This window comes from Mixophyes fleayi, chromosome 8 (genome assembly GCF_038048845.1).
Source record: "Mixophyes fleayi isolate aMixFle1 chromosome 8, aMixFle1.hap1, whole genome shotgun sequence".
Classification (NCBI taxonomy): Eukaryota; Metazoa; Chordata; class Amphibia; order Anura; family Limnodynastidae; genus Mixophyes; species Mixophyes fleayi.
In genome coordinates, this window is record NC_134409.1 from 114,243,965 (window position 1) to 114,271,057 (window position 27,093).

Genomic DNA, 27,093 nt, shown 5'->3' on the forward strand with positions numbered 1-27,093 from the left:
TAGAGAGCTATGGACACTGATGGTCCTGAGTGCATACACACTGCAGGATTGGAACGATATCCTTCCAACGTTGAATGACATTGTTAGTCCGGTTTAAAAATCAAATGAAATTATACAATGTGGTTTGTAGCGATAATGCAGCGTACATACAAATGCGATATCGGGCCGAACAGTCGTTTATCGTTTGATTTGCCCGATAGGCGGCTGAAAAACCCGTAGTGTGTACCCAGCCTTACAATGTCACATAGCATCACTGTGCAGCCTTCCCCTTCTCCAATAGTATTTGATAGCGGCTTTTGTTTTCATCAATTAAGGTTTTTTTAATTCAATAACTGCTAACAGTATATGAATTGCTCCAGTTATCTTATTGAATAGTTCCTCAAAATTTACAGTATTACTCACAGCCCAAAACACCAGTATCTTATTTGTCAATTGTACCTACCGTATTTCCCCATGTATAAGACGCACCTTTTTCCCAAAAATTTTGGGTCCAAAACCTGGGTGCGTCTTATACAGGGGTAGCGATACAGGGGCAGCGGAGGGGGGGGGGTGGGGGGTGATCCAGTAGGAGGGGGACAGGCAGCATTTCAGCGCGATCCAGCAGGCGGGGACAGTCAGCGGGGATGCAGAAGGCAGAGTGTCAGCGCGATCCAGCAGGCGGGGACAGGCAGCGGGGATGCAGAAGGCAGAGTGTCAGCGCGATCCAGCAGGCGGGGACAGGCAGCGGGGATGCAGAAGGAGGCAGAGTGTCAGCGCGATCCAGCAGGCGGGGGACAGGCAGCGGGGATGCAGAAGGAGGCAGAGTGTCAGCACGATCCAGCAGGCGGGGGACAGGCAGCGGGGATGCAGAAGGAGGCAGAGTGTCAGTGCGATCCAGCAGGCGGGGGACAGGCAGCGAGGATGCAGAAGGCAGAGTGTCAGCGCGATCCAGCAGGCGGGGACAGGCAGCGGGGATGCAGAAGGCAGAGTGTCAGCGCGATCCAGCAGGCGGGGACAGGCAGCGGGGATGCAGAAGGAGGCAGAGTGTCAGCGCGATCCAGCAGGCGGGGGACAGGCAGCGGGGATGCAGAAGGAGGCAGAGTGTCAGCACGATCCAGCAGGCGGGGGACAGGCAGCGGGGATGCAGAAGGAGGCAGAGTGTCAGTGCGATCCAGCAGGCGGGGGACAGGCAGCGAGGATGCAGAAGGCAGAGTGTCAGCGCGATCCAGCAGGCGGGGACAGGCAGCGGGGATGCAGAAGGCAGAGTGTCAGCGCGATCCAGCAGGCGGGGACAGGCAGCGGGGATGCAGAAGGAGGCAGAGTGTCAGCGCGATCCAGCAGGCGGGGGACAGGCAGCGGGGATGCAGAAGGAGGCAGAGTGTCAGCGCGATCCAGCAGGCGGGGGACAGGCAGCGGGGATGCAGAAGGAGGCAGAGTGTCAGCGCGATCCAGCAGGCGGGGGACAGGCAGCGGGGATGCAGAAGGAGGCAGAGTGTCAGCGCGATCAAGCAGGTGGGGGACAGGCAGCGGGAATGCAGAAGGAGGCAGAGTGTCAGCGCGATCCAGCAGGCGGGGGACAGGCAGCGGGGATGCAGAAGGAGGCAGAGTGTCAGCGCGATCCAGCAGGCGGGGGACAGGCAGCGAGGATGCAGAAGGCAGAGTGTCAGCGCGATCCAGCAGGCGGGGACAGGCAGCGGGGATGCAGAAGGCAGAGTGTCAGCGCGATCCAGCAGGCGGGGACAGTCAGCGGGGATGCAGAAGGCAAGGACAGCTACCGTAATATTTTTTTTCCAAATTTCGGGGCCAAAAGTAAGGTGCGTCTTATACATGGGAGCGCCTTATACATGGGGAAATACGGTATTTAGGACAGTACTAACTGTAAAGAGCATAAGTCCTTGCAAATGTTCTTATGTTGCTGTTGTGACCAAATGCACAGTAAAATTAGTGTTTTCTGACAGTTAGATGTTAACCTGTTCTTATCCTTTAAGCCAGGGGTGCATAAACGTTTCTGGCAGATAGTAATCATTTGAAGGCATCTCAAACTTAACTTGCTTGGGGGCCAGAAGTGGGATCTGGTACAGATACAGGGGTACAGCGTCTCATTTTATCTGTGCTGCTTTCCTCAGGCTGCGAGTTGTGCGTCAATGCTCTAGAACTGATAAGATTTCTAAAGACCAATGTTTAAAATCCAGAAAAGTGTATAATAATATAATTCAGTGTACATGTAACAGCATCGCACGTGATATATGTAGACGCACAAGCTCAGCAAATGTTGGCAGCTATGTAATATTAGTAGCATTAATATTGTTAAGGATGATATTCAAGTGATTAAAGCTCCATAATAAAAATCCTAATAATAAGAAGAACAATTTTATAGTGATTTTTAACCATGGGGCCCATACTTAGTTTGCAGTGGTCAATCAATTACATAAATATTATATTGTTATGGGTGATATGGGAACATGGCTTTTGTTCTGCTAATGCCTGGCTGTATGTGTTTCATTCCACAGAAATGCTGGCTGAAGATGAACCCGCACCCTGTGCGTTCTCAGGGAACGGGCGCATTTGTCCTGTAAATGGCTCAGAATGTAAGAGCGGATGGCCTGGGCCTAATGGGGGCATAACCAACTTCGATAACTTTGCCTTTGCAATGTTAACTGTGTTCCAGTGTATTACAATGGAGGGCTGGACAGATGTTTTATATTGGGTAAGTTTTACCTTCAGGACTATAGCAAGACATGGTACACTGTTATTTAGTAACATGGTGCTGATAGGAAGCAGAAGGAAGCTTAAAGAGCACTTGTTGTCTGCACACACTGTAGGCAGCCATTTTGTAGACTGCCTCAGTATTACTTGGAATGCATCCTATTCAGGCACTGGTATGAATATTGGTTCAGACCACATAATGGCTGCCACCATTATGTATAGGTAACAATATTTAAGACTGCACTTCCACCTATGTAAAAGATTATACTATGGTGTCCCTCACCCATCCAGAATGCAGAAGTATCAAATCAGTTTAATTGATCAACTTTAAATTAAGGTGAAGAGGTGTGAGCAGGAAGACCAATCAAAAGCCACAATTTCTTGCTGCGTGTCAGCCGGTTCTGTAAGAGGAACGGAGGAGCCCCAACATAAATTGCTTCTCATAGCAAACCCGTGACTCTGGCTAGGCGGAGGGGCACCTTAGTAAAAGTTTTTTACTTGGTGGTAGTGTAGCTTTAACTACATCAATAAAAATAGAAGAGCTTCCTCAAAAATATTAATATATTATTTTCTATTATATTTTGTATTACATGTTATGTTTAAGCATGAGAAATAAAAATGATCAATTTATTTATATGTTTATTTAGCTATTTGGGCTTTATGTATTATCCCTACCACTATATGTATTTCCATACTGTAGTCCATCGGGTGAAATATTATTTGAGGACTCAGGTTTGCTATGTAAATTAATTACATTTGCTTTCAAGGTCATGTGTGTCATTTTAAAATTAGAAGAAAATATGACATTCATTTTGTCCTTATTCTAATTCAACATACATTTAAATGATCTTGGTTTAAATTAAGAACCCATCACATCCAACAACAAGGTGAGCCAAGCATTATGAAGTTTAATACTGATTAATATTGAAAATAGACACTAGACATTCTTATTTCAGTTGCTTAAATGCTGAAGGTTTAGCTAATTGCTGTTCCCTAATTAGCAGCATATTTTATGTCCATAGGTTTACATTGCCCTCTGGGTCACCTTTCCAGTGTTGCTATATCCTCTACCGCCTTACTGCACCATGATCCCGCTGTATAAGCTAAATACATGGAAATGATTGGTCCACAACTGAGCCAATGCCGGTTAAATATTTATAATATGTAAACCATAAACCATTAATACAATATACAAAATAATATTGTGCAATGTGACCAGAGCCCCACCACTGTATTTCTGCCACCGTAGGTCTGGGCCTATGTGCTCCTTCCACAAATACAGACCCGGGTGTCCACCGAAAGTTATGGTTTTAATTAGCCTTCAGCTCAGCTAGTAATCTTTTTCTAGTAGTATGTTATTATTACATCCATATCAAACACTTGCCATTTTAAACTAAAGCGACCCATCCAGTCTCTCTGTATAGCTGTGACGGCAGTCCAAACCACAATGATTGACATGTCTGCTGTTACTTCCTACATGAGTGCTAAGCCACCAGCCTCATCTGCATGCTCTTAGTGGTTGCCGGGGATGGAGGAGTGAAGCAAATGGCAGTGTTTTCAGAAACTACATTTTCTGCTATGTCTATAAAAGTAAATTGACCGAAAAGTATTTGTTAATGGCATCCCATCAAAAAATATTTGTTTTGCTGTGTTAAAGGCTGACTTAAAGTTTAACTCTTAGATGGGCATCTCCTTAAGGCCTTGTACACATGGGTGTTAAGGTGATGGATTCCATTTGTGTTGTAGATGCATGGAATGCATAAAAAATATCTTATTGTAAAATTATAAAAATTATAATCCCTATGGATTATACACTTGGGCCATTGCAGATGTGTTCAAATTGTTCTGCATTTCTGTAAACGCAGGGGGGCATGATTCTGTGCTTTTCAGTAGGTATACATTAAACTGAATGCATAAAACGTGTTCCAGATCAGTTTACCATCAATGTATTACATCATTTCTATATTATTCTTTTATTTTTTATATCATATTACTCTTTCATTTGTATATCACTCTTTTTCTCTCTCTGCAGCTCTGTTTCGTAGCTGCAGTCTAATGAACTTGTTAAAGGCATCTGTTCTGCTCATAAAGCAGGAGAGCTGTGCAGGGGGAGGGTCCTTCCCTTTATTCTGCTCTGAGATCTATCATCATCACCATCACCAGTTATTTATATAGCGCCAATTCCGCAGCGCTGTACAGAGAACTCATTCACATCAGTCCCTGCCCCATTGGAGCTTGCAGTCTAAATTCCCTAATATACACAGAGAGAGAGAGAGCGAGAGACTAAGCAGCCAATTAACCTACTAGTATGTTTTTGGAGTGTAGGAGAAAACCGGAGCACCCGGGGGAAACCCACTCAAACATGGGAAGAACATACAAACTACACACAGATAAGGCCATGGTCAGGAATCAAACTCATGTCTCCAGTGCTGTGAGTCAGAAGTGCTAACCACTAAGCCACCATGCTGCCCATAGATCTAGCAGGGATGCTCATTGTCATTTAGAGGTAGGGGACAAAAAATGGAAACCTCAATATAGAGTCATATAATAGGGCGTTGTGCCACCATGTACAACCAGTACGGCCTGCATATTGTGATGGTCTACCGATGTCTGGAATTGTCCTGGAGGGATGCAGTACCATTGTGATGGAAAACGCTGTCTCGGGAGTCATCCTAGGATATCCCATAAATGCTGGAAAGGGTTCAGCTCTGGTGACCAAGAAGGCCATGACACATGGATGACATCAGTGTCAGGCTAATCAATCGATTGAACAACCATACATGCTCTGTAGTAGAGATGAGCGGGCTCGGATTCCGCTAATCCGAGGCCACCCGAACAGTGCGGATCCGAACGGGATCCGAGCACTGGTCGGATATTTCCGGCGGGCAAAAAATTGAAAACGAGGCTCTGTCGTCCAAGTCCCGCGTCGAATCTCGCGAGGGGCGGGAGGGAGGGCCCAGAACAATTCCATCTTGTATCTCTTTTTTTGGCATTATGTGCTCAAGCTACCTCGGTGCAACCTTTTGGCCTAAAAACAATATTGTGAGGTGTTCAGAATAGACTGGAAATTAGTGGAAATGATTGTTATTGAATGTTATTGAGGTTAATAATAGCGTAGGAGTGAAAAAAAACCCACAAAACTGGTTTTTAGCACTTTTTATGCTTTTTTAAAAATAAATCAGAGCCAAAACCTTTCGTCGGATGTTTTGGCAAAACAAATCAGAACCCAAAACCTCAAGCTAATCAGAACCCAAAACCCAAAACACTAAAAGTGGCCGGTGCACACCCTTACTCTGTAGATGGGGACATTGTCATCCTGGAAGACACCACTCCTGTCATGAAAAGAATGCAACATTGGGTGAAAATGATCACTCCGTACCATTAAGTAGTGATTAGCATTGACCTCACCTTCTAAGGAAATAACTGCACCCAAACTGCACAGAATGTGGAAACGAGCACCCTGGTCTGTAGAGTTGCTGTAGAGTTTATAAGGTGCACTTGTCCATTTGATGAGAACATGTTGAGGAATGATTCATCCAATCATGTCTCCATTCTCCGCTACTCAGTGGTCCATTGCCTCTGGTCTTTGCACCACTGAGCTCTAAACGCAATGCAAACCAGCATGATATCCTGCTATATGGAGTTTTCATTGGACTGTTTTGATGAATCTGGCTACTTGTGCCACAGGTTGAAATTTGCAGTCAAGTGATCTGTAGTTGCCCACTTCTTTTGCCTTGCACTTCGTAGAAATGCACGGTGCTGAAGGCATTATTGCTCTTGCTGATGATGTTTTTCCTTGGAGTTCCATGCTGACAACATGCTTGTGACACATTAGAAAGCTGAGCTGTCTGGGTCACTGAAACGCACACCAAATGCATCCCAACAATCATCCTTCTATGTTAGTTACTAAAGTCTTCTTCTTCGGCCATGCTAGTTGTAATTATTGGCACACAGGTAATCCAACAGTTTTATACATGGCCATGATGTTATATGCTTAATTAACTCACAAGCCGTACTATTTGGAACTTGCTTGTGTGTTTCATTTACCCAGGTGTTTCCATTATTTGTCCACTACCTGTAAGGGCATTGTAAGACCTTGATGATACACGTGCTTAGTACATAATGACTACATCATCAATATGACGAGGACATGCCTTGGGAGACCCACATTTTTCAAATAGGAAGAAATGGAATATTTAGTATAGTATATTAGGATTAGTTGATGTGAGGCCATTTCTTAAAATTATGGACTTGATAGTTCCGCTTTCATTTATCTTTGCTCATTGTTCACATGACAAAGGCATTATGAAAAAGTTATAGAGTAAACTTGATATACTTATGTCACTATGAAACCCGTTCCTGCCCATCTTCTTCACAGATGTATGTTAGTCACCAGCTATGAGTTAGTAAAACACAAAACCCAAACACATGGAGTTTATACTCTTTATTCTAATATCTTTTTCATGCTTTGCTTGTTCTAACAAATTCTTTCTACAAGTCCATCTTGTCTCTTCCAGATGAATGATGCTATGGGATTTGAATTACCTTGGGTGTATTTTGTCAGTCTCGTCATCTTTGGGTCATTTTTCGTGCTAAATCTTGTTCTTGGTGTATTAAGCGGGTAAGCACACGTCTCTTTTATTCATGAAAGCAGAGCCCAGCGTTCAGCTACCACCATGACATAGGTTGTGATAGAACTTGCCACAAAATCGGGCAGGTAAAGGCAAAATGCACCCTCAGAGATTGATCCCACCACATAGATTGATCCCATTACTTTTCCTGGGCTGGTACTTGAATCCTGCACACACATATAATTAATAATCACATACAGATTTAACAAGAAAGGTAAGTGTCATTGATTCCATCTAGTTCTAATTCAGATTGATGGAAGAGTGAGATTGCCAATGTAAAGTGGTGGCTGCAGGTTGGTCTCTGCTGGCGGTACATAAATGGACTTTAACCACCTTCCTTACGTTCCTACAGGTGAATGATGCCATAGGATGTGAGTGGCCATGGGTCTATTTTGTTAGTCTTATTATCCTTGGCTCATTTTTCGTTCTTAACCTGGTTCTTGGTGTACTTAGTGGGTAAGCAGTTGGATTATCTCTGTATATTCTACTGCTGTGTGCTAGGTGGCCGGCTGTCTTCTCATCTGCACAATGGAAACATTGACTGTATGTTGGTTGCATGGCTGCCAGCGTTGTGTTGACAAATGATTTGTTTTGTCTTTGTTTGCTAAACCATGTCTGTGCCAGGCGCCCCTTTATGCAGTCCAAATCAATGGATAGGGCTGGTGGGTATTTGAGGTGTGCCTTCACCCTTGCCTATCTATGCCCCCATCTAAAACTTTTATGGCTCTAACCTCTACAGCATTTAAAGACCTGCATTCAGTATACGGTTACAAACAAAGATGTTAAGACTGAAAGCATGTTTTATTGGGTGATGACTTTTTTCTTACGCTTAATAATCTTTTTTTTCCAATGTCTGATTTCTGGGACGATTCACTGTGTTTAACCGGCCACCTACACTCTCCTGTGTGTGTGTGTTTTCCTGTTGTGCTTGCTTGCTATTGTGTGTTAAATGATCAATTCAGTTTCTGCCATGGTGAGTATTTCAAAATGTTTCTTCAGTCATTTTTAGCATGCTGTATAGAGAGCATATGTTGATTTTTTTTTTATCAGAAGGGTAAGTAATGAAGCTTATTTGAATATTCATACTCTTCCAATATTGTCCTTTTAAAATGTACCCATCACTGACTCACAGTACAGACAGGTTGTTTACTCAACCAATATACGTGAGAATGTAGCCTATTGGTTCATAAGGAACTAGCACAATGGCATTGTCTTTGGTTCCTTGTGAATTGCTAGCCTGCATTCTCATGTATAATGGTTTAGCCTTAGAATATGTCTGCTTTTAGTGTAGGTAGGTGATGGGTACACGTTAATCTAACAAGTCTATTGTGTGTCTTCTGGACTCAGTATGTAACCCAGCAACAATGGATATGATCAGAAGGATAATTTTGTTAGCCTAATTAACTATAGTTATGATTTTGTAAGGAATTAGTTACTGATAATACTAAGCAATCCACGTTTTGCTGAAAGTAAACATAATTACTTGCAGGATGCAGGAGCAATATAGTGTGGTAATAGTTAAAGAAATCTCCATCCATCTAGAACATGCAAACATTCCAATTCTGCAAATCACCGATAAAGGACACTTAACATGTTTGTGGACAGATGCACATTTGCTCAGGATCTAACTATATACATAGAAGTGGTAAAACACAAAAAGTATAAAGTAATAATTCAACTTACTGTGTTCAACCGACCTCATTTAGAAAGTGATTTCTTGCAGGAAAGTGTAGTGTAATCAGAGTTTCTTATATCCCCGTGGTACTATCTACATTGAATTCAACAAATATTCCGTTATATGGATCCTTTAAGTCTACTCTGACTTTTGGGGTTCGTTTTACAGTGGTGTGAGTATTTCTCAGCGAGGACCGTGTGTGAGCAACTTTAAGGTCGATGAGGCTAGAAAAAAACCTCTAGACAGTCAGAGCAATAGGCCATTCACAGAGCTAAACTAATCTCTAGTTAGTCACTGCATTCATAGTACACTGCATTACACTACGAAGCTTACAACACAAAACTTCACAGAACGTCTAACTTATTTTTCAAGAATTGAAACACTAAGAAAGCCCGGGCTGGCATTTGCCAGAGAAGCTCAAAGTCTTCAGAGTATGCATGGCTTAGTCTGGGTTCCCAAATATTCAAACTGGGCTGCTTAGTCTCAGTCAGCCTCCCTGACCTGCTGTTAATAAGATAGGAGCAGGCCAAAGTCGCAGATAGTTCTGCACTTGACTCCACTGCGATATTGGTTCAGCAGTAGGGTCAATAGATAAATACCAATGTGGCCTGGTGTGCTTTATAGGGCTAGATATTAATCCCATTACAGCCCTGCTGTGAGACATTAAATGTGCACCACAGAACTGATCACAGATGTTGTGTACAAGTCAGCTAGTTTGCTTATAATCGCCAGACAGCTTAATTAAATTGATAAATCTAAAAAGCTAGTTTGCCAACGATCAAAGAGCTGTGACCAAAGTCAATGTGGATGAATGGCCTGACCATGAATGACCACATATGTGTAATGTTGTCCTCTTTGTATGGCCAAACTATCCACAGATCTGGTGGTAAATGTATCAAGCTGAGAGTTTTCCGGCGGCTTTTTTAAAACCAATCAGATTCTAGCTATCATTTATTTAGTACATTCTACAAAATAATAGGTAGAATCTGATTGCTTGCTATAGGCAACATCTCCACTTTTCAAACCCGCCGGAAAACTCTGAGCTTGATACATTTACCTCCTGGTCTTTTGGTAACTGAACAACCACATTGTCTCTTGTCCGGACATAGAAAACGTCTTCATTATTCTTAATGAAGTGTTGCAACCCTGAATGTTTACTAAGCTTAGTCCTCAATTATTATGGGCAGTGTCAGTCTGGCGTTTTAGAATGGTACGATTTTCTGACAGCAGACCATGACAGTGAATATGTCATACCAAAGTGATTCCTTTTTCAAAATGCTGCATGCTGCGTTTGTGAACCATTTTGGCGTGACAAGCTAACTGTTTTCCCCATTCTCTTTCATGAAACTCTCACTGAGCATACCATCTCCCAGTTTTCCCGATTTAGAGTGGGCAGTCCCAACTTGAGGAGGCTGCATCACCGTTAAGTATGTCCTGCCCACCGCGGTGCATGCCATTGGTAATTCACTGATGATTTCAAGGAGGGGGGTGGGGTATAGCACTTCTGAAAAGCTAGACAGCCCCCAGGTATCCTAAACACCCCATATTTTGTCCTTTTCAGGAGGAAGCCTAATGTTAAGAAGTTTTGATATATCAATGTATAATCAACATGAGACGCGTTCCCTCCTAAATTTAAATCTGTCCACAAATGTTAGATTTGCCACCCATTCCCTCTTCCCCTGCAACACAACATGGGTTTGCCAAGGTGCACAAAATAACCGTATTAACTCCTAACCTTTAATGAGGTCCGCAGTGTAGAGTTATCTTGTTGTAGTTTGACTTGGCTCCAAAATTATCTTGAATTTGTAAGAGCTCTTAATTGATGGATAAGAAGTCACCTTAGGACCTCTATGTGTTATAATATGGCTAATTTTATTCTGCAAGGACAGAGCTGGCCTGTACAAGGAAGTCATTATCTAGTTTTATCAGCTGTCGTGCTGGTAACGCAGGGAGAGAGATTACAGGAGAAAATGTACCTTATGCCTAGAAAAGGTCTGGCACTGTAAACCTTAATCACAGCTTTAATGTCAAGGCCTGGGAGATCAACATTATACGTGTCGTATTACAGGTGGTATTACTAGTACTGTAATTGGGAATAGCCAAAACAAATCGCAGGATAGTTGAATATCAGAAATACTTTGTTAATTGAGAATGGGAGGTGGCCTAGTTACAGGAGGAAACAGGATTTGGGAACTGAAAGTTGCAATGTTTTTCTAATAAGAGTTGTAGTAATTATATAAGATCACTTGTGTTTTATTTACAAAGTTACCTTTGCTCTCCAAGATGAAGTCAAAGGGGCAGATATAATTCTGTGCCAAGTGCCGCTGGAACATCCCCCAATGAGACTCATTGAGGTGCGAGCAAAAATAACCGTAAGTGTGCGTAGAGCACATTGTGCGAGGCTCCTATGGCACCTGGCAGATCATTGAATTCCCCCAATGTGTAAATATGTGCACATGCTGACAGAGTCCTCAGTCCCATATAAGAAGATTCCTACATTTTAAGTTGGCACTTATACCTTATGAAACCACTTTTTGAACAACTGAATGAGCTGAACTCCATTCAGGTCAGTGGAGTCCTGACAAAAGACTAACAAAGACACATGAGCGCTTTTAATGATTTTAGGTGTTCAGGGCTTTAGTGAAAGGAGTCCTGGAGAAATGAGTTATTTTTCAAGACGGAGCAGAAAGTGGAGCAATGCTCGTATTGCAAGCAGACACATCATACAGTAGTTGTTTTTGAAGGGCTTAATGTATGTCCCTACATTATGCTTATCCTGCTTTCCACTTAGTCAATTCTCCAGGCATCATTTATTTTGACAGCTACATGTAACTGGACAAGTGATCTTATGTTTAGCTTCCCATTTGTAAGCAAGCTCAGGTTTATGGAAAGACATCATAGGCCTAGGGTGGCAGAATTGCAGTGGTGGCAGGCTGTCTCTTGCCGTATTGTTGTTTGAGTTATCTGTGCTAGCACACAACATCACGATCCCTTGTCCGTGTATAGTCTGATAATGAACATAAGGTTTGACTTAAATGGATCTAAAGATTTCCCTGGCAGGGCCGTATATGCTTATTGGATAGTGTCAATATATTGCTGAAACCCAAGATTTGTTAAATACTTGGTTGGAGGGGAGGGATGAGGGTATGCACAAATAATTGCTATGGATAAATGTAGCAAAATTAACTTAGAATACTTAAGTAAGTCACATATTAGAAGTGAATGATTCATTATAACACATTGATTTGAAGAGGGAAGGTATACAAAGCAGGTGCTCAGTTGCTGTTAGTTGGCAGATAAAGTTCACAAGGAAGACCCATGCTCTGACTTGGTGTGTGACAGCCTATGTGAGTGGTCTGGTAATACTTAGGATAAAATTCATATTCCCAATGAATGGTCTTTAAGCTTACATAGTGTCCAGCTGGGCACTATCTACTTTAGCTTGAAGTTATACTGATGGTGTGGACTTGAGGTTCCGTTACAGGGACTCTAAGGACCCTTTAGCTTTTTTCTTTGGGAAGCTATTTGCTTAATTCGCCCCATAACAACTTGCAAACTGGTTACTGGGGATTGGATCGATTTTGTATTCAGATTAGCATATTCCTGAACTGCCTCTTCTGTATGTTGAATGGTATGCTGAGTAATTTACAGACCGCAGCTGGGAACTGTGTCTGAGCACACTATAGCTACTGTTGAGTGGTCAGAGCATAGGTATACTTTAGGTATAATTGTGCAGAACCAAATGTAATCTGTACTATGTGGATTATATACTCACCTTATATGTCTTATACAATGTATAGTCACAAGAGAAGGCATTAGTCTCACCATGCCTCAACCAGCTAGTTTGAGAGTAAGAAGTAGCCTATGGTAGATATATGTGGGGATCAGTCTTGCCTTGCATCCAAAACGAGGTGGACACCCCAACAATTAAAAAGGTTTCACTTTTATGTTCACTGGTTGCCTGAGCAAGCCATTAAGCGTCATGGTGATGAGAATTTGGAGTTTACTAACTAATTACCGTTACCTTAGTGTCCTTTAAAAGACCTACCAACAAAAGGAACCTTTGTTCTGATTCAGTGATGTCTACGTTACATTGGAATTAAACAGAGTGATGGAAGCATATGAGAACCGTTCTCTTGTTTTTACCAAAGTATGACGTGTCATTTTTGCAAACAAATTGTAAGACATTGTATTATTGCTTTGTACGGAAGTAACTAAGCTACATCAAGAAGACCTCTGGGGTAACCTTGTGTCCAGTCGCCCTGTCCTCCCATTCCCTTTTGTTAAGATAAAATAAAAGTATGAGGGAAAACTAAGTAGGAGAATATAGAGACTATAGGTGACAAACCAAGGATAGATAAGGTAAAACAAGGTAAGGGAAAAATTTAGACCATGTACTAAGGTAGGGCTACGAACTCACAGGTCTGCACTATATAAAGCCTTTTAGTTCAGGCAAACCAGAAGGATATGTGTTAAGGCGGAGATGCATTTTTCGCCACCTAAACACCAGATTTAATCATATCTGCTTTATGAACCAATAGCGAACCAAAGAAATCAAGTCGAAATCAAAGAAAATATCTGTCATGTGAAAAAATATTTGTAAACACTAGCCAGTTGTAACATGTCAAAAAGATTTAAGGCTATGGCGCAGGTCAAGAAGATCACCATATGTGTGTACGAGTTCTTTCCCCTTCTAATTGGTTGTATTAGAGGGAATAGACCCAGTCTGTGGGACCACAACAGCTATGTTGGCACAATCTGACCCCCCGCAGGACAATAAACACTTTTGATGGTATCTTTGCCATTAAGCACATGAGGTTGATCCCAATTCACAAAATACTATAACAAGCTTACATGCAATGAGTAGATAGGGTTACTATAGTCGTGGGTTATACCCCAATTAGTGTAGAGAAGGGGGTAGATGCCAGGGCACAAGCTGCCAGCTGTTAAGACTAAACAATAGTATTTAAAATAAATTCTTCTATAAACCACTGTTGGATTCTCGGAGGCCTCTAAATCGGACATTGCTCCTGCAGGTTTTCTACAACTCAGAATTTCAATTAGGCCTCTTGTTATTAAAATGCAGCCTATTGTGTTGACACCAAAAGTGTCCTTGGATTTTGGAGATGGTAATCCCAGTTCTTTTGGTCATGCTGAACTGCTTACACTGTATGCACTATCCTCAAAGAAGTGATGGAGGTGCTGGTTCTTAATGCTGGGGTCCCAACTGGACCTCCTTAATTCTTCTACTTGGCAGCAGTTGATGTATATTCCCTAGAGGGTGCATTTGCATTTGCATCCATATAAGGGTCTTCATATGTTTACGGGTCTTCCTGTTATTCATGTCTGAGGGAATAAGCAATAGGAAGCAACCTCACATTGGGTAAATGAGATACTCACACAAGGAGCCTCTTCAGTAATAATACGTATCAATCCAGCTGACCAATTTAAACATTTAAAGTATATTTCTTTAGTTACTGTTATTTTTTGTATAACTTCAAAGTTACAGTTGTTTCTGTACATTGTATCCTGGCCACTGACACTTCCCACCATGCTTAATTCTAGATTACAGTAATCTTTAAAGTATGTGATATTTTTAAACACTTCAAAATAGTAGAGTGCCTCTGGCAGAGCTTTAACAGTGCAAATTTAATGGGACAAGATATATAATTTAAGCTTGAAACATTACAATTCTTTTTTTTTTTTTTTTTCAATGACATTTTAAAGGTTTTTTATTCAGGTTCCTACAGCTGCAATTTATACAAGACATTCAATAGTAATGTGCTCCATTTATTAAAGGTGCAATGCAGCTTTCTGGGGTTTTAATAAAGTAAAACTTTTTGTTTAATAATAAGATAATGGGAAATAATATTTCATGCCCAGCAGGAAAATAAAGAGTGCAGAGTTCAGATTTAACAATAGAAAATATACTATTAATTAACTTCAAAAGACTTGGATATTATGGATCACATCTTAACCATTGGCTTCAAACTAACATTTCCGCCTTAAGCAGTAGAGGCTTTACTGACACTAACAGCTGAGGGAGATTGCTGTAGATCTTAGTGGGCCACCACATGCAGTGAGCTTAGTTGCATACAGAGCTGCTTTTGACACCACACTCTTCAGTCAGTTTGACAGGAGCCTCACATCACTGCTTTTTGCTATTAGGGACCCAGCTTCTTCCACTATCTATAGCTGGCCAGTAAGCCCTAGGGTTGTCCTCCTGTATGAATCCTCTTTCCCCATTCCGCTTACCTCCAGCTGCGAGTGGGGAACTCTTTAGACTGGGAGTATAGCCTTGGCAGCCAACCACCATACTCACACTGACAATGGAGGAGAACCAACCAGCTGCTTCACATGTAAGATACTCCCGTCTGCTTCTACTTCATGTCTGCGGACAGTACTCCATGTGAGGGCACCACAGGGGCATTAAAAACACTGGGTGAGTGACATTAGGCCACAGATCCAGTGATTTAGGCATCCCCTAATTATTGGCACCATAGGCAACCATATAGGTTCAGCTAATGGTAGTGGCGGCCTTGCTGGACATAACCTGACCCATCCAGCCACTCAGCCCAGTCTCTCGGTGACTGCATCTCAGTCAGATTTGACATTTGTGGCCAAATGTGAACGATCAGACAGCAGCATTACTGATCACTTGCGCAGTAAGATGTGGTAATCATATGAATGAATCTAATGTCTGATAGCACCCCATCAGATGTTCATAGTGATCAGCAATATTTTCGGAATCATATATTCTGCGGCCAATTAGGTAAAAAAATTGACTAATTTGCCATCAGAATCACAATGGCACCATAGCTCTCATTTCATGGCTTCCTCCAAGTCTCCATTCTCCTACTCACATTACAACACGTACATACAGCACTGTCTACAACAGCATAATGACACGAGCAGACAGATCACTGTCTCCTACAAGACAGGAGACATTTCTGAAATACTCTGCTGCGAGCATTCCGATGATCTGATTGGTTATTATACTCAGACATCCTGAATGAGCTGGAGATTAGTAATCAAATACAATAAGTTGTTCTGACTCTAGTCTAAAGCACATTAAAAATGACTACCATGACTTCTGTTCATACCAGTAGAACCAAACCAACTGTGCCTGAAGTTTCCAGGGACACACAAGGGAGGACTGATCACTTGAGCTGGTTTAGCAGAGCTGATCACCCTCTTACATGCACTATTCACTATACACAGGCACCAAGATTTACTGAGGGGGGACATACCTTCCACATGTGTGTCTTTTGTGTCCCCATTCCCCTCTCATATCCCCCTCTTTAGGCTTTTATTTAGTTCTTTATAGACAAATCAATCTTCTGGTTTCCAAAACTACATCTTAATGTTATGTGTTTTTAAACAGGGGTTTGTGATTATACTTTGTGCACTTAGTTGTGTTTTATGTTGCACTGTCTTCTGAGGAGCGTTGGTGTGAATATATGTGTATATTTTTACCCTGAGATATATTTACCGTATATGCCAAGTAGGCACACATCTGGGGCACATCTAGGGCACCAATGTTCTGGGGGAAGCATAGAAATAGTCCTATGTTAACCCATTTAATTGTCCAATTTTTACAACTTGATCTTTAAAATAGATGGAAAAACAGGAGCATATTGGGTACAAAATAATAAGTTACATATTTGCATACTCACAGACAATGCATTGAGCAACATGTTACACCCTGGTCTGCAACACAAGCAAAAGTGCTTCTATTTCCACAAACGCTTCTTTCATTAGCCACATAAAACTATGGCATTTATATATATATATATATATATATATATATATATATATATATATATATATATATAAATAGAGAGAGAGAGAGACATTAGCTATAGGTCTGTAAAAAAAATGAATAAAAGTACAACGTTCATCTGTCACAAAGCTGAAATAAAACTGCACTAAAGTAGTCAACTTGCATTAAATGTCAACATAACAAGTCAAATATTGTTTTACTGCCCATTACCAGACAGATATATGTTGGCCTGGGATCGTACCCAATGTTGAACTTGCCTAGAGATTTATTTTCCCAACTATTGTTTTTTAAGCTTTGTGTGAAGTCCGAGTCCCGCAGCTGAATATATACCTTTGTATGGTATATGCTTTTTCTTGTTTGTAATTGTGATAAAATAATTATATCCAGCATATGGGATTTGTTTTTGATTTTTTTCATATGTTTCATGTACGTTTTGTGACGTAATTAAATATCTGCAAATTCGAGTGCTTTGCATGACAAACTGCTGTGCAGGAATGCGTTTCTGTTCTTTTCTTATGGAATGTACCAGTGGTGGAAGTGGACATTTAGAGGAGGCAGTGTGGAAATTGTAATGGGAATGTAAAGGATTGGAATGTGATAGTTTTACAGTGAAGGCAGCAGGAGAAGTGGTGGTATGGCGTTGAAGTGGTGGTATGGCGTAGAAGAAGTAGTGGTATGGTGTAGAAGAAGCGGTGGTATGGCGTAGAAGAAGCGGTGGTATGGCGTAGAAGTGGTGGTATGGCGTAGAAGAAGTAGTGGTATGGTGTAGAAGAAGCGGTGGTATGGTGTAGAAGAAGTGGTGGTATGGCGTAGAAGTGGTGGTATGGCGTAGAAGAAGTAGTGGTATGGTGTAGAAGAAGCGGTGGTATGGCGTAGAAGAAGTGGTGGTATGGCGTAGAAGTGGGGGTATGGCGTAGAAGAAGTAGTGGTATGGTGTAGAAGAAGTGGTGGTATGGCGTAGAAGAAGCGGTGGTATGGTGTAGAAGAAGCGGTGGTATGGTGTAGAAGTAGTGGTATGGTGTAGAAGAAGCGGTGGTATGGTGTAGAAGAAGTGGTGGTATGGCGTAGAAGAAGCGGTGGTATGGCGTAGAAGAAGCGGTGGTATGGTGTAGAAGAAGCGGTGGTATGGCGTAGAAGAAGCGGTGGTATGGTGTAGAAGAAGTGGTGGTATGGCGTAGAAGAAGCGGTGGTATGGCGTAGAAGTAGTGGTATGGTGTAGAAGAAGCGGTGGTATGGTGTAGAAGAAGTGGTGGTATGGCGTAGAAGAAGCGGTGGTATGGCGTAGAAGAAGCGGTGGTATGGTGTAGAAGAAGCGGTGGTATGGTGTAGAAGAAGCGGTGGTATGGCGTACCACCTTATACACCCCCACTTCCACCACTGGCATGTACCACACGCTGCATAACCTGTATACTCCATGTGTTTACTGGGTATTTATTCTTCCTTGGCCCTGCACAGTGAGTTCTCTAAAGAAAGAGAGAAGGCAAAAGCCAGGGGTGACTTTCAGAAGTTACGGGAAAAGCAGCAGCTGGAGGAGGATTTGAAGGGTTACCTGGACTGGATCACCCAAGCTGAAGATATCGACCCCGAAAACGACGAGGAAGGTGACGAAGAGGGCAAGCGCAATAGTACGTATCCAACCGATCAGATAGCAATGAGATTACTACATTGTATGTTAGTCCTATTAAATGGATGGCTTTCACCCTAGAATACATTGATATACATCTTGTGTTTGCACGCTGAGGTTAGGTGAAAACACACTATTTTTATACCTTTAAGCCTCGTCACCTTCCCCCACCAAGATGCTTCCTGTAATCAGCATTAACCAGGAAGTTGTAAGTCTCAAGCAATTAATGTCAACTAGAGATTAGAAAGGGTTATATGCATTCGGGAATCACTCCTGAGCTAAGTGAAAGAAGTATGGCTTCCCCAATAGCAATGCTAACAGATGGCATGAAGCTTTTCTATTACCTTAAGGGTGAACTATATGGAATTTAATATGGAATTCGTCAAACTTTAATAGCAAACACTGCAGATAAAGCATCCAAATGTACACAAGGTTCAGTGGGTAGATGCACCATCTGTACCGAATTGTTACCCACATGCCCCTGGTAGTGGTTAAAATATATGTCACTCGCATTACATTTCACAGAAACAGCATTTATATTCCAATAAAAGCTCCTTCTACCAATCCCATATCCTATCTAGACCTGCTGATCACTGCTCCTCCATGATTACACCAATATCCTGTTACCATGTACCCTTAGGACCTGAGTCATTAAGGAGAGTAAAGCATAAAAAATTAATAACTTCGCACCTGGGCAAAACCATGTTGCATGGGAGGGGGAGGTAAATGTAAAATGTGGGGACAGATTTATAGTTGGGGTAAGGCATGTCCTAGATGAACTTTAAATTCCAGTGTAAAAATAAAGCTATCAAGTATTTGTGTGCTAGATTAAAAAAACAGCCAGTATTTCACTTATGTGCAAAATAATAAACTAATTTGCACCCCTTGCATTGTGACATGGTTTGTCCCAGAGAACATTTATTCATTTTTTTCCTTAATGACTTAGGCCCTTAATGTGCAAACCTAAAGTGCTGTCAGTCTAGTCTTCTATTAGTGGAGGTGTGACTTATACATTTACATGAATAGTGACACAGCAAGACGTCTTAGTGCTTTGTGAGTCATTGGTGGTTTAAATATGACACTAAAATCTTTTCAGTGGACGAATTTGTTAAATTGGTTGAATTATATCATTTTACAGATTTGGCGATTTACAATCTGTTAATATCTTTGTTAAATTAGTCTGATCAAGACCTCCTAACTTTGATGTCATTTGAACAAACCTTGGGTCTTTGCTAGGCCCAGGCAGACGGTGCCCAGAAAACATGTTTAAAATATGATTTTTCAATGTAAATAGGTTGTAATGTATGTGTAGCAATTTATTTGATATATTTAAACTACTGTGCGACTTCAACATGTAGTTATAATAATAATCACACATTCCCCTCTTGTAACTTTGTAGCATGGGAATGGCAGAGGCCTCTACCAATTGGAGAACTTGGTTATCTGAACACACCTATCAGTGTCTGATAAATGAATCTATCATCCAATCAGAACCTCAAGCGATAGTAACTGGCACAGACTCAGGCGGACATAGCTCTTTTCTTCTAAGAGTTGGTGACACTCTCTGAGTTCCACATATTGCCACAGAACATAAAGCCATAGTTGCCAACCTTTAACGATTGGCCTCCGGGAGTCTCAGTGTAGAGTTGGGCGTGAGGGGGCGGGGCTCCGTGAATCGTATCATTTTGACCACGCCCCCTGTGACGTAATGCCACAAACGCATCATTTTAGCACGGGGGGCGAGCCTAAATTATGCGATTCACGGAGAATCGCATCATGGAGGCTTCAAATCTGCCCACTTCACTAGGAAGTGGGCAGATGTGGGAGAATTGTCAGCTCTCCCGGTAGTCCGGGAGACCTACCCGGAATTCGAGAGTCTCCCGGGCATTCCGGGAGAGTTTGCAAGTATGCATAAAGCATGCACACAGGCCAACACACATAAGCTTTTTTGTTTGCAAATAAACATTTAAACGTCTGTAAGTTTCATTTGCTTTCCTAAAACAGGTTATATTTTTCAGATTGTAACTAGTTTAGTAGCGTATACACAGTAACGAACTGGCAGACTTGATTTCTCTAAGCATTTGTAAACACAAGTGTATTATTTTCATGACCTAAACGTATTTATATATTTTTTCCCCAATGTGAAATGTGGGTTTGAACAGCTTTCTGTGTTTTCTTGCAATACATTTCGGACGTGTGCCAAGAAGGGCAGACGCTTCATCCAGGGCCTGGTTCCAGACTCTGCCTATTGGTGCAGTAAATCAGAGACAACTCTTTCACGGAGTGTGTAAATATTTATGGTGGTTTTTGTTACAGATGTCGCAATGAAAAAGTGCGGTGAAAAGGTTGAGTTGGTGCACTTGTAGGATTTATAGCGCGATAGGCTTGTAGGATAGCCACACGAGAAATTAATTGGGATGTATAACACAGCAGGACACAGACATTCACAGAAACAGACCCTGATTTATGCCAAAGCCACGCTGTGAACTCAAAGACCTTGGATAGAGGCAGCAGCTTTCCATATATAAGAGCAGCCACGGGATAAATAACACAATGTGGGATCCCGGCTTGTACGTAACTTCAGGACAATGACCAGAATTTGTAGTTAAAGCATTGATGGAGTCATTTGGCGGGCAGAGATTAGACGCGTGCCAGCAATGTGGGCACGTACAGGACTGCAGATTTTAATTTTTTCTTTACCAGCTTTTTATCAGATGCTTTGCTAGGTTATTATTATAATTATTTTTATTATTACTTTTATTATTATTTTAAATAGCTTTAACTTTACTATCAAGACCCAGGGCCTAGCCCTGCCATCAAGCACACCGCATTCGAAGATTCACATAGCGTTCTCACAGTGTTGCTTTTAAAACAAAATATTCTTAACTAACAGTGTTTTTTTTTTATACTGAAACTTGTATTTAATTGCAAAATGTATCAAAATGTAAATAAAATAGCATCTAAGGGTAGATTTATCAAACCGTCTAAAAAGGAAAAGTGGAGGTGTTAACTATAGCAACCAATCAGATTCTAGCTGTAATTTATATAGCTTGAATATGCCCTTAGGGGCATATTCAAATAGCCGCGGAGTGCCTCCGGAACGGTCTTAAAGGCACTTTGCGATAATGTAACATCGCGGATTTCTCTTCGCCCTCCCATAGTTGCCAACCTTTAACGATTGGCCTCCAGGAGTCTCAGTGTAGAGGTAGGAGTGAGGGGCGGGGCTCCGTGATTCGTTTCATTTTGGCCACGCCCCCCTGTGACGAATGACGCAAACGCTTCATTTTGGCACAGGGGAAAATCTGCAGCATTGAGGTACCGTAGTACCGGAAAACATCATCGCGGCAAATTGAATATGCCCCTTAGAGTTAAAAGTGGTTCAGGTGCTGAAAATAGGGAGCCCATAACCGTATTCACATCTAAAACCATTGGTTCAGTAAATGCTATGTGAAATGTAATACTGTTAGATGATGTCATGTTGTTTACTGATTTCTCTTTTTGTTCTTACTGACTGGCAACAATTTTACACATTTATACTCATTGCTTTACTGACATTTTTGAAGCTTGGCAACCATACATGCACTTATAATGTTACAAGTGAAGAAAATTTCTGTTAGCTATTCAGGGTGTTGAAGTCATGCAAACATGTAAGTAAATACAATTTGGTAATATAAATGGATGAAATAAAGCATTTTAAAAAATCAACACTAAAATTGTCCTGGGTCTCCCAGCAACACAACTGGTATTGCTGTATTCAAGCTCTGGGATGTCCTCAGTATTGAAGTGGGCGGGGATAGGACAACATGTAGCCAATCAGATCATGGGAATGTTCACAACATGAGGAGATGATTTAGCTGTGAGAGGCGCTGACCTGTCCTCAGGAAGTCACAGACTGATGGCTGTATATTGAAAGGAGCAGGGAGCCCATCTGCTCAGTGTAACTCCCCTCAGATTGGTGCTGGAAAACTATCAAAGTGTACCTCTCGCCTTAACACAGTGGAGGCAGCCATTTTGAAAATACAGTGTATTAATTCTTGTTATTAGTAAATTTGTAGGCTCAGAACTCATTTTAAAGAGGTCTGATATTTATAATTTTCCTTTTAAATGTCTATTAGTGGTAACAAGAAATAGCATGAATCCTCATTGTCTAAAGGAGGATGCTACTAGCTGACAGACTTATGCAGATATACTCTAAACCGTTATAGCCTCATTAGCTGGATTGGTTAATGCATGTCAATTTTAAGACTCTCTGGGGGGTATTCAGCTGACCGCGAGTTGTTTTTTTTCCCCCGCAGAGTTAAAAAAAAAAAATCGCTCGCAGCTTTTTAACTGCTATAGCGACCGTTTTTAGTTAACGCAGCGCAAAAACTCGTGCAATTCAATGGAAAAACAGGGAACGCTGCCCCCGTGCATTAGTCATTGTGTTTGTGAGTTTTTAGGGGAGTGAAGGGGAGTTTTAACGCGGTCATGTATAACACAAAAAAAGGATTTTCATACATTAGATTGCATTGCACATTGATAATATCTACATTACAGTACTTTCTTTGGCATATTTTTTTATTTAACTATTTTTTACTATATACCATGTATATACCATGTCATTATACCATGTCAAAACACATTAGTGCAAACATATTTGTACCAAACACATACATAAATATATTTAATTAGTGATTTTTATATTTATTTATTTTGTTGTTTAATTTCATTATTTTTTCACAAGAAAATCAACTTTTACATGTTAGGCATTAGTGATAAACATAGTTTATCTTTTTTTTTCTCATTATTACATGATTTCAATTCATTTTCGGGGTTTTTTTATTTTTAGCACACCCCAAACAGGTGCAAGATAAAACAGCATATTTGCCTATTTAACGCGTCGCGTTAAAAAACAATTGAATAGCTTTTAACGCGGCTGCCTCTCACACACCATATACTTTCAATAGACCTTCTACTGGAGCCCGAGAGGACCGTTTCATGAAAACAACGTAGCGTTAAAAATGGAATTGAATCGCGGGTAAGGTTAACCCGCTCGAAAATGTTAAAAACAGCGTTAAAATGACTTAACGCTGTGTTAAACAAAAACTCGCTGTCGATTGTATACCCCCCTCTGTGAGGGACAGGTTAGTGGAGATTAGGTTTATATGTTGACATAGGGTTCCGCACACTATCTAGAAGGCCCCTGGTCAGACTGTGTACCAAACCATTTATTATATTGCAGTCAAATGCAACATCTGCACATAACCATGTAATCTAGATGCTATCTCATGTTTTGCTTCCTCAAAAATGATTCCAGCTATTTGTCATCTGTTTAATAATGGTGGGTTAGTTGAAAATAATGACTTGAGCTTTACAGTTTGCTGATTTGCTGCTCATAGAAAGTTATTTAATGAGCTTATGCCACTCTGGTCTTATCACTGCACATATCTCATTTAATTGACACTGTCCTCTGGGATTGTACGACCTTATATTCTTCCCAACAGGAGAAAAACAACTTGTCTTCAACATTCAGGAGCTTAACCTCATCTTCTGAGACATGCGTTTAATGTGGATTTGACATGTCTTGTCTAGGTTGCTGTAAATCAATAAAAAAAAAAATAAATAAAAAAAATCTCTAAAAAGTATAAATTGCTTTATAAAAACGACCCAAGGCATCGTGTGTGCTTGAGAACCCTGGACTCTGATTGCAATTACAACGGCAAATACTACTGCAAATTTAAAAGTTGTATGATAAAAACAAAATATGTGGGCAAAAGTTTTAAAGGACAATTAAAACCCCAAATGAAATGTTTCTCTATGGAGCATGAAAGTAAAATACATTGTTCACTTTTCCCCTATCTTTCCACTTAAGCTTTGTTAATAAGTAAATTATAAAAGACATCAAAAGCCACAGCTTTCAAACAATGGGGGGAATTCAATTAGCTGCAATGTTCCTCAGATCATCGTGGCTTATAATAACTTTTAGAAATTTGATAGTTTCATTCTGCAGAGCAACATGGTTTATTGTGAATACATGTCTTCTCCTGTGTATGATTCGATACCCATGTATGCAAGGTCTTAGCGTCTCCAGGGCTACGTATACTTCTATAGCTTTTAAGTTCTAGTGAGCAGTCCTCTCTCCTTTTTATCATTGATAAGGAATGTACAGCTTGTCTCTCTGTGTGTATAGTGCTGTGGAATATGATGGCATTATACAAATATCAATAGTAGATGAAGCATAATAATATTGGTAGAACATAGCAGGTTAGGACTTCTTATGGTGCTTAATAACACTACAGTAGTAGCTTGCATAAAATTAGAGGTCACAATGGTCCATAAGGGACACCTGGGGTAAATTTATCAAGCTGCGGGTTTGAAAAAGTGGAGATGTTGCCTATAGCAACCAATCAGATTCTAGGGGGGGTATTCAATTGTTGCTTTTAACGCGCTAAAACAAAAAAAAAACGAGCGCTCGAAAAATATTACAGTTTATACGGTAATATGCACGTAAATACCGTTAATACGGTAGTTTACTCGCTGAATTTCATCTCGCAGCGAGATGAAATTTAGCGAGTAATTACCGTATTAACGCTAATATTTTTAGAGCGCTCGTTTGAGAGCGTTAACGGCAACAATTGAATACCCCCCTAGCTGTCATTTATTTAGTGCATTCTACAAAATGATAACAAGAATCTGATTGGCTGCTATAGGCAACATATCCACTTTTTCAAACCTGCAGCTTTATAAATTTACCCGCTGGAAAGTAAATCAGGATTTGTAATACAATAGGTGTATAGGTCCAGATTCCATCCATACACTGCATCCAATTTGGCCACATATGTGGGTAGCCAAATTAGATGAATCGCACAATCTGACCGCCAGATCTGATTGGGTTTTCAGTCAGACATTGGTCCTAATCCAATGTTGATGTTATGGTCATTTTGGTCCCCCTCACACAGCAATTTGGGCCAATTTGATCTAACACTACCAGACTGGCTCTTCATAGTAGTGAGAGTGTGGACAAACCTTTTAACGCCTGTCTCATATTTGTATTGTTTTTTTTTTTTTTTCATTTGTTCAGTATTGTTCCCTACTGTAATTGCCAGGCAATGCCTTTGTTTCATGTTGCCACTTAACACCTTATTTTAATTGCTTTGGCTCTGTTCATTAATAGCCCATTCATTTGTGTACTATAAACAGCTGCACGAAGCCTCCTGCGTTTAACATTTACGGTGCCGTCAATTCAGATTGTTTCTACTTAGCCGGAGTGTTGTATTTAATATTCAAGTCTCATTCTGTAACATGTTAGTACATAAACACTGCTGCCACCTGCTGGTCAAGTGACAAAACCATATGTCTTTGAAATGAAGGGGTGACGCTGGAAGATTTACTGGGAGAGAAGAAGAAGAGTTGGTTTAAATGCTTTAATCGTGCAAATAAACATGGTAAACCTTATTTTGCTGTGAACAAGCTGCTATTTGCTGTGTTATGCATGTTTTCCTATTGCTCTCTTGCATGTTGGGAATTGTTTTATAGAGCACAGTTGTTTAATTGTGTTTCTTATTGTTTTTTTTGTTTGCTGCTGTGAATATAGAGTATAATAGAGAATACTGTACATTTTGGCTCCAAGCTGAGATATCCGAGGTCTGTGTAAGAATGGACAACATTTCCTTGTGCTATAATTGCCTGCAGAGATTTGGAAACCAGCGGCACCCAATCAGTACAAGAATAAGTCAGTTTAGCTAAACAACAAGTAGAGCTTAGCTGTAGCTGACATGTTTGACCCAGTTACTTGTAGTCTATATGACATGAAATTTCAAGCTTGTAAGGAATGGCGGTCATATTATCTGCTACATATTACTGTATGCAATTGTCACATGTGCAGGGACAGTGCTTTAATAAAGGCCAGGTTATTGCTGGGACTAAATCATCCCCTATGTTAGCTTCTTGGCCATCTTGCTGCAGAAAGCCTCTAAATACAGATCCTCCCCTGAGTGGTACATTGATGATCAAAGACAGCGGAGATTCATTTAGATTCAAAGCACAGTGCAATACGATTTGAACCTCTACCAGTCTTAGGGGTCTATCTAACGAGCAGTGAAGATCCAAAATGAAAAAGGCTCTTTCACTTTTTTTGTAACAAAGTTAACGTCAGAGAAATGATAGACCTAATTACCAGAGCTTACCGCTGTACCTTAGACTGCAGTCTTAGTAAATTTATTAAGCTTCGAAAAGCAAAGGGTTTTTGTAGCAAAGTTACGCCATCCTGCGATGCTATCTTTCAATGGGATCCAGCTGAAGCATTTCCGGCCTCACTCGGGGGAAAGCGCTATGAGAATACCACTTTGGACATTTGCCGGCGGCGTTGTGCTGCCAGTGAAGAGTGAAAATACTTTGTTGAGTGGGGAAAGGGGGGGGGGGGGGGGGGTCCACTCTGAGGGTTCCCAGATCAGCCCCAGCATAATAAATTGCAGCAGTACTTTAGAACCAGACTTACAGCTAACAATGTTTGGTTGTAAGATTGATCCGTTATTTAGTGGGTAGCTGGTGTTCTAGAATATAATCGTAACACAGAGGAAACCACAAATCAGTTATAATTCAGTGACCTATGCTTTAATCCCTATAGCTCCACTCCTTAGGTTCTTTCCTGTGGTCACTTCTGAATGTTGTAGGAAGTACATTGTTGTCTTGAACTCTAATTGAAGAAATATTTTTT

The 27,093-nt window shown here is 41.0% G+C and overlaps 1 protein-coding gene across 16 annotated transcripts in view; it reads left to right on the plus strand.

The window, feature by feature from the left end:
- The window catches only part of CACNA1D (calcium voltage-gated channel subunit alpha1 D), a 291,185-nt gene that overhangs the window by 143,522 nt on the left and 120,570 nt on the right, over positions 1 to 27,093 (plus strand). For 9 of the 16 annotated variants that reach the window (XM_075183238.1, XM_075183237.1, XM_075183231.1 and 6 more), the window contains exons 7-9: positions 2,490 to 2,686; positions 7,669 to 7,772; positions 18,230 to 18,399. In XM_075183238.1, coding sequence (XP_075039339.1) covers positions 2,490 to 2,686; positions 7,669 to 7,772; positions 18,230 to 18,399 — 471 coding nt within the window. Of the gene's footprint in view, positions 1 to 2,489; positions 2,687 to 7,202; positions 7,307 to 7,668; positions 7,773 to 18,229; positions 18,400 to 27,093 lie in introns of those variants that run through there. The other 7 variants (XM_075183227.1, XM_075183241.1, XM_075183235.1 and 4 more) reach the window with 2 other exon arrangements.